The sequence below is a fragment of the Salvelinus sp. IW2-2015 genome, linkage group LG10, assembly GCF_002910315.2.
Source record: "Salvelinus sp. IW2-2015 linkage group LG10, ASM291031v2, whole genome shotgun sequence".
Classification (NCBI taxonomy): domain Eukaryota; kingdom Metazoa; phylum Chordata; class Actinopteri; order Salmoniformes; family Salmonidae; genus Salvelinus; species Salvelinus sp. IW2-2015.
This window is the reverse complement of record NC_036850.1, coordinates 1,205,477-1,212,771: the sequence shown is the minus strand read 5'-3', so window position 1 is coordinate 1,212,771 and position 7,295 is coordinate 1,205,477. Positions and strand designations below refer to the sequence as shown.

The window sequence follows — 7,295 nt, the reverse complement described above, 5'->3', positions numbered from 1 at the left end:
GTGCGTTCGCAGACCCAACTACCCTCTGGAGAGCCTTACGCGTTGTGGGCGGGCAGTTCGTACCAGGCGGTGATACAGCCCGACAGGATGCTCTCGATTGTGCATCTGTAAGAAGTTTGTGAGTGCTTTTGGTGACAAGCCGAATTTCTCAGCCTCCTGAAAGAAACATCCGGCGCCGAAACAGAAGATGGCCGCCTCGCTTCGCGTTCCTTGGAAATATGCAGTATTTTGTTTTATGTGTTATTTCTTACATCGGTACCCCAGGTAATCTTAGGTTTCATTACATACAGTCGGGAGAACTACTGAATATACGATTAACGTCAACTCATCATCGTTCCTACCAGGAATATTGACTTTCCGAAACGGATCCAGTGTTTTGCCTTCCAACCCAATACAATGGATCTGATCCCAGGCCGGCGACCTTTGCGACGCCGTAAAGGGGCAAACGAGGCGGTCTCCTGGCCAGGCTTCGGAGACGGCACATCGCGCTCCACTCCCTAGCATACTACTCGCCAATGTCCAGTCTCTTGACAATAAGGTTGATGAAATCCGAGCACGGTAGCATTCCCGACTGCACGTTCGGCGCTAGAAGGACAAGCATTTCGCTACACTCGCATTAACATCTGCTAACCATGTGTATTGTGACAAGTAACATTTGATTTGATTTGAAATGGCCCGTTTTTCCTCCAATCCATGTATTGAATTGACCGTTTGGCTCGATTTGGCGTGGACCATCGAGCCCTGTTTGTTACCAAATAGACTTTGATCAGGTTAAGAGCCATGTTGTTTGTCTTTCCTCACAGGTTGGTCAATGAAAATGAGGTTAAGCAATGGAGAGACCAAGCAGAGAAGTTCAGGAAAGGTAAAACGGTATCTTCTAGCTCTACTTGTTTGAAACATCGCCATATGCTGGCCATAGTGCAGAAGTGCATCTATGGGATTGTGTTATGCCTTTGGCCAGAGATGCAGAGAGCCGTGTGTGTGTGTGTTTGTGTCTGCATGTGTCCTTCTGTTTGCTTGTGAATGTCTACCGTGTGTAGGTGTAGTGTGTGCCTTTCTGTTTGTGTGCGTGTGTGCAAGTCCGAGTGCTAGTGTGTGCGAATTTGAGAATATACAACAATTTGAACAGCAATGACATCTTCTTCACCATGTGCTCTTTTAGACCACGCAGAGCTTATGGCCAAGCTGGAGCGGAAAGAGAGGGAATGTGATACCAAGACGCAGGAGAAGGAGGACATGATGAAGACCCTCAACAAGATGAAGGACAAACTACAGAGAGAGGGAGTAGAGTTGCGGTCAGCGCGGGACCAAGTGCTCGACCTGCACTCGCGCATCAGTGACATAGCAGTAAGCGTGCACAATGTCTCTTCTTGTCCCACTGTTTTAGYTTAAGTTTTCATTATTCGATGCAAAATCTCTGTATGTCTGTAGCCTTAGGGTTGGCAAATTGTAGTGAAAGATTGAGATTCAGAAAATCTTTATTGTCCCATTGCTAGCAATGTAGTTTCAACAGTATACATATTTTTACACATATTAAGAAAAGGCAAGCACATGGTCATGTTCAATTACATACTGTTCGAAGGTTGGTTTGAAACCACATGTTATATTCTTAATGTAATGCCAAATGCTCCATAGTTTGTTTTGGTTTAATGGTGTGCAAATAAAAGTATTTAATAGATTGTTTGATTTTCTTATTTCTAACTTGTAATCATCCCGTCATTTTGTCTTTCTTTCCACCGATAGGGTGACAGCGTACCTTTCCCTCCTCCGCCCCCTGGTGGCCCCGTCCCCCCTCCCCCCATGACCGGAGGCTTCCCTCCGCCACCTCCCCCTTTGCCATTCAGCTGCCCTCCTCCTCCCCCTCCTCCACCTGGAGGCCCTCCTCCTCCTCCTGGAGCTCCACCCATCTTCTCTGGAATCCCACCTCCTCTGGGCCCACCTGGATTTGGTACCACTGCAACCATGCGCTCCAAGTCTATCCCGCAGCCCTCGCACCCGCTCAAATCCTTCAACTGGGCCAAGCTGGGAGAGGTAAAGAGTACTGCTCTGTTGTCTGATTTCACTGAAATAACCACTTCTAGGGCTACATTTAATATAAATATATTTGTGTTAATGTACAGTASCAGTCAKAAGTTTGGAAACGCCTACTCATTCAAGGGTTTTTCTTTATTTTGACTATTTTCTACATTGTAGTATACTAGTGAAGACATCAAAACTATGAAATAACACAAATGGAATCATGTAGTAACCACCCTTTGCCTTGATGACAGCTTTGCACACTCTTGGCATTCTCTCAACCAGCTTCACCTGGAATGCTTTTCCAACAGTCTTGAAGGAGTTCCCACATATGCTGAGCACTTGTTGGCTGCTTTCCCTTCACTCTGTGGTCCAACTCATCCCAAGCCATCTCAATTGGGTTGAGGTCGGATGATGGTGGAGGCCAGGTCATCTGATGCAGCACTCCATTACTCTCCTTCTTGGTCAAATAGCCCTTACACAGCCTGGAAGGGTTTTGGGTTATTGTCCTGTTGAAAAACAAATGATAGTCCCACTACGCGCAAAGCTGTCATCAAGGCAAAGGGTGGCTACTTTGAAGAATCTCAAATATAAAATATATTTTGATTTATTTAACTATTTTTTTTCTCACTATTATTCTACATTGTAAAAATAAAGAAAAACCCTGGTATGAGTAGGTGTGCAATTTAGACTATGAAGAGGAGGTTGTTAGAATTCCAGCTAAGGTCCTTACGATGGTGATTGATGAACGTATATTGCAACAGACCACTGTGCTAGCATTTCACTATGCGCTGAATGGAGCCCATTTTGTTGAATTGAGTTTCTCAGGACAGAGAATATGCAGTAGACTCTATTCTGTCCTGGGTTAACTTTTAGTAAGTACATCATTTGTTACATGGGTCGTTCCACGAAATGAGTGCCTTWTGCARCCCAATATTGAATTTTAAAAGCCTGWTATATTAAATGAAGTGCCCTTTAATATAGACCACATGMATAATTCAATTAATCAGATGTTTTATGTGAGTTGAGGCTTGCTAAAGTGCCAAGATTCTGCATTTTGACGTACCCTCCATCAACCCTGTGTCATTTCTCTGAAGATTTTAAKCAAGTTTCACCATCATTGTAAAACCCTAGTTATTTTGTTGCTCTGACAAAGTCATTTCTGAAGACTATTTATTTATTTAATGTGATTAAGGATTTATTTAGATATGTCTCTTACTTTAAGGTCAACCCTGTTACGTGAACTGAACTCTCGTTTTAAATGGTCGAACTGTTCCTTTATCAATATTTGTTTTCGAAACAAATATTGAACATCTAATAGTCAAATCGTAGAGTAAAACAGGTAAGCCGGTTCTACTCTTTTTGGCCATTGTCTGTTGTTTTGTGGTGGAAAACTGAGCGAGTCGACCATAACACTTCAACCCTGTTACTCATAAATAGGCTAATAAATGTRTTAAGTTTCATTTTTTTGGTGAAGCTTGRATTCAATTGCCAATCCCTGTTGCACACAACACGTTTCATTACTGGTCACAAGGGGATTTATGGCTGATTTAAGAAGAAATCGTCAACCATGTCACGGTCTAACCTGTAACTTTTTTTGGCACTTAATTGGTACTTAATATAGTKATTTTTTATTCAACCTCTTGAGATGGGAAAACTTAAGTTGACTAAATGTTAAAATTAGTTGAAATAAAAAGTTTATTTTMATCTAGTTACACTTCTCAAAAGATGATTTTAACATTTTTAAATTTGCCCGAAATGACTAACATTGCTAACTTGCTAGCTAATTAGAAAAATAGTAGGCCTATGCAGTAGACTGTTTTGGGGCTAACTATTAGTTAGGGCATAATTTATTACAATGTATAATTGCTAAAATTCTTACTTACATTTTTCTGCAATCATCTCTGGCACACAGCACATGCAGTGCCCCCCCCCCCTCCAATCCTCGATTATTACCGTTTATAATCTGGTCTAGGGTGAAGTTGCCCCTAGATGGTGATCTTGGGTCAGTTTAACATTTTCCCCACTAATTAATTTGAGGATCGGTGGGAGGGGAAGCTGATCCTAGATCTGTACCTGCAGGAAACTTCAGAGTTTGTAATCCACCCTCAATTTATGCCCACCCTATGTCCCGCCTYTGTACCTCGCAGAACAAGATCACTGGCACCATCTGGCACGACGTCGATGACCTGAGGGCRTTCAAGATCCTCGACCTCAAGGACATCGAAAAGATGTTCTCGGCCTATCAGAGACAGCAAGTATGTACYCTTTGAATTGATTGGATAAGTAAAACAGCATTTTTAGTTAGTGGGGCGTTTTCACCTAAACTGTCAACTATCGTGGGGATTGATATGTGTCTGTGTGCGTGCATGTTGGTAGTGTATGTAAAATATGTAGACATGCACTGTGTGGTTGCAGTGGCAGAAAGGGGTTGATTGTGTTTGAAGTAATGCATTGAGCCTTGATTTCGTGGTGTGTGCGTGCATGTGCTTGTGCCTGTCTATGTGAGACAGAATGTATGTATGCGTGTGTGTGTGTGTGTGTGTGTGTGCGTGCGCATGTGTGTGTGTTTGAAGAGGACCTTTGAAGAGGACCTTTGAAGAGGACCTTTTGAAGAGGACCTTAGTCCCAAAGCCAGGAGTCTGGCTTACTCATGGCTTTATGCTAACCTTAGGTGCTGTTCCCTCCTGAATGGCTGATTCTGTGAATGTCAAAGAGCTGGAGCGTGCAGTAGTGTCTTCAGTGCAGGGGGCAGGCAAGGTTCTTCACAGGCTCATGGGCTGCACCTCAAATGGCACCCAATTCCCTACATAATGCACTCATTTTGACCAGGGCCCATTGAGCTCTGGTCAAAAGTAGGGCTGTGGTGGTCATGAAATTTAGTCAGCTGGTAACTGCCATGCAAATAAGTGCCGGTCTTACGTTAATTGGCTGTTAATTAACATAAACACATTAAGTATCTCTGGGCCTACAAGACACTGATTCGAAKCTTTGGAACATCGAGGGCTACATTATAAAAAGTGTAATAAATCCATTTAATATAGCCTACACAATCACAATAAATCCATTATTTGTTTTAGGCAGCTCTCAAGAAACATTATGATATGAAGACAATGTAGCCTATTTCAGAAGAATAGAATAACATATTCTGAGTCGTCCTTAAGTTAGGCCTTGATCTGGCTATGCCATGTGGGTGTGGGCTACACTGGTTCATTTAGCAGACAATAATATAATTCCCGTGGCATTATTTTTTATTAATTTATAGAAATAAGAATACAAMTGAACATAGCTGAATAAAATCGAAAGGATATTTTRCCCCAAACGATTTCCGAGGGAGTGCAAACATTCTGTGTTGAGCATTTAACAAAGTGGTKATTTGAAACAGGTCCTCCTATATGCTTAATTTAAAGTTATTTATGCAACTTTAGTTTTGATACAAACCTTAGGCTATGCTATATGTTTTGATTTCTAATACATTCTAAGGCTGCATGATGTGACTCTATTGATGATTTGAAAAGAGTTGCATGATAGGCATGCACTCTGCTCTGTTTCGTGGTCCGTAGTGCTTGAGACATCAATCCCAGAGGCACAATTGGCCCAGCTTCGTCTGGGTTAGGGGAGGGTTTGGCTGGCTGGGATTTCCTTGTCCCATCGCGCTCTAGTGACTCCTTGTGGTGGGCCTGGCGCCTGCAAGCTAACTACGAACGCCAGCTGGACGGTGTTTCCTCTGACACATTGGTGTGGCTGGCTTCCGAGTTAAGCGAGCAGTGCGTCAAGAAGCAGTGCGGCTTGGCAGGGTCGTGTTTCGTAGGACGCATTGATCTCGAACCTTCGCCCCCTCCCGAGTCCGTAAGGGATACACTGAGTGCACAAAACATTAAGAACACCTTCCTAATATTGAGATGCACCCCGTTTGCCRTCAGAACAGCCTCAATTTGTCGGGGCATGGACTCTACAAGGTGTTGAAAGCATTCCACAGGGATGCTGGCCCATGTTSACGATATTGCTTCGCACAGTTGTCAAGTTGGCTGGATGTCCTTTGGGTTGTGGACCATTCTTAATACACACAGGAAACTGTTGAGCYTGAAAAACCCAGCAGTGTTGCATTTCTTGACACACTCAAACCAGTAACACTACCATAACCCTTTCAAATGTACTTAAATATTTTGTCTTGTCCATTCAACCTCTGAATGGCACACATATGCAATCCATGTCTTAATTGTCTCGAGGCTTAAAAATCTTTCTTGAACGTGTCTCCTCCCCTTCATCTACACTGATTGAAGGGGATTTAACAAGTGATATCAATAAGGGATCATATCTTTCACCTGGATTCACCTGGTCAGTCTATGTCATGGAAAGAGCAGGTGTGCCTAATGTTTTGTGCGCTCCGRGTCTAGGCCTATGGGCTACATGATGCATGTGCTGTTTCTTGCCTTAGACTGCACACACTGYGCTTCATTCATAAGTGATTATATTCTCACCCATCAGACTATTCTCAATTTAATCTGGTCTTTACATATACTAAGTAATATATGTGTGAAATTAGTTTAGATTTGGAATTGGCTAGTGGAGAAGGCAGAAATCCATTCATGGCAGGGCCAGCAAAAAATGTAGGTGGGACATCATTTGGTACTCAAACGATAATTAAATTATCATAAAACCTACCCTGTACCCGACTGTAATCGATCGCACACAACAAACCATCTAACGTGATTTTGCATTACAGGCCAAATAGTCTTGTAGTACTACGTWAATACATGACTCTTGCATTTAACATGCGACTCACATAGACCTACCCTTAATAAACCATAGGCCTATAATGAATTGACTATCAGGCAAGAACATAATTCCTATATATAACAGTAATGATCACAATAGGCAGCCATAGCCTATATAGAATAGAACAGTGYTCACCGACCTTTTCATAGTCGAGATCCGTTTGAGTCAAAATGAAAGCCAAGTGCAATTCTCTGCTGGGCGCCGCAGATCAACTGTGCCTACAATGTATTGTGTGATAGCAATGACATGATCAATAGCCTATAGACTAGCGTGCATGGGCAGAGAAGCACAGGGCAAAGTTCCATTTCCAATTAAATAGAATTCCTAAAAATTATAGGTTATTTACATTGACTGGAAATAAATATTGTTTCATGCATTTGCCTTTTTTTCATATATTATAAAAGAGGTCAGATTTTCTCCATGTAGGCCTACCCCTTATTATATATAACATAGAGTCCCTTATATTTCAAAACTTGAGTCTCAAGCTAGGCTATGCGATA

General features: G+C 42.4%; 1 protein-coding gene across 2 annotated transcripts in view; it reads left to right on the top strand.

Moving 5' to 3' along the window:
• daam2 (dishevelled associated activator of morphogenesis 2) overlaps nt 1-7,295 on the top strand; it is a 245,644-nt gene that overhangs the window by 203,436 nt on the left and 34,913 nt on the right. For both annotated transcript variants that reach the window (XM_023995098.2, XM_023995099.2), the window contains exons 12-15: nt 804-862; nt 1,163-1,347; nt 1,744-2,031; nt 4,167-4,274. In XM_023995098.2, coding sequence (XP_023850866.1) covers nt 804-862; nt 1,163-1,347; nt 1,744-2,031; nt 4,167-4,274 — 640 coding nt within the window. The remainder of the gene's footprint in view (nt 1-803; nt 863-1,162; nt 1,348-1,743; nt 2,032-4,166; nt 4,275-7,295) is intronic.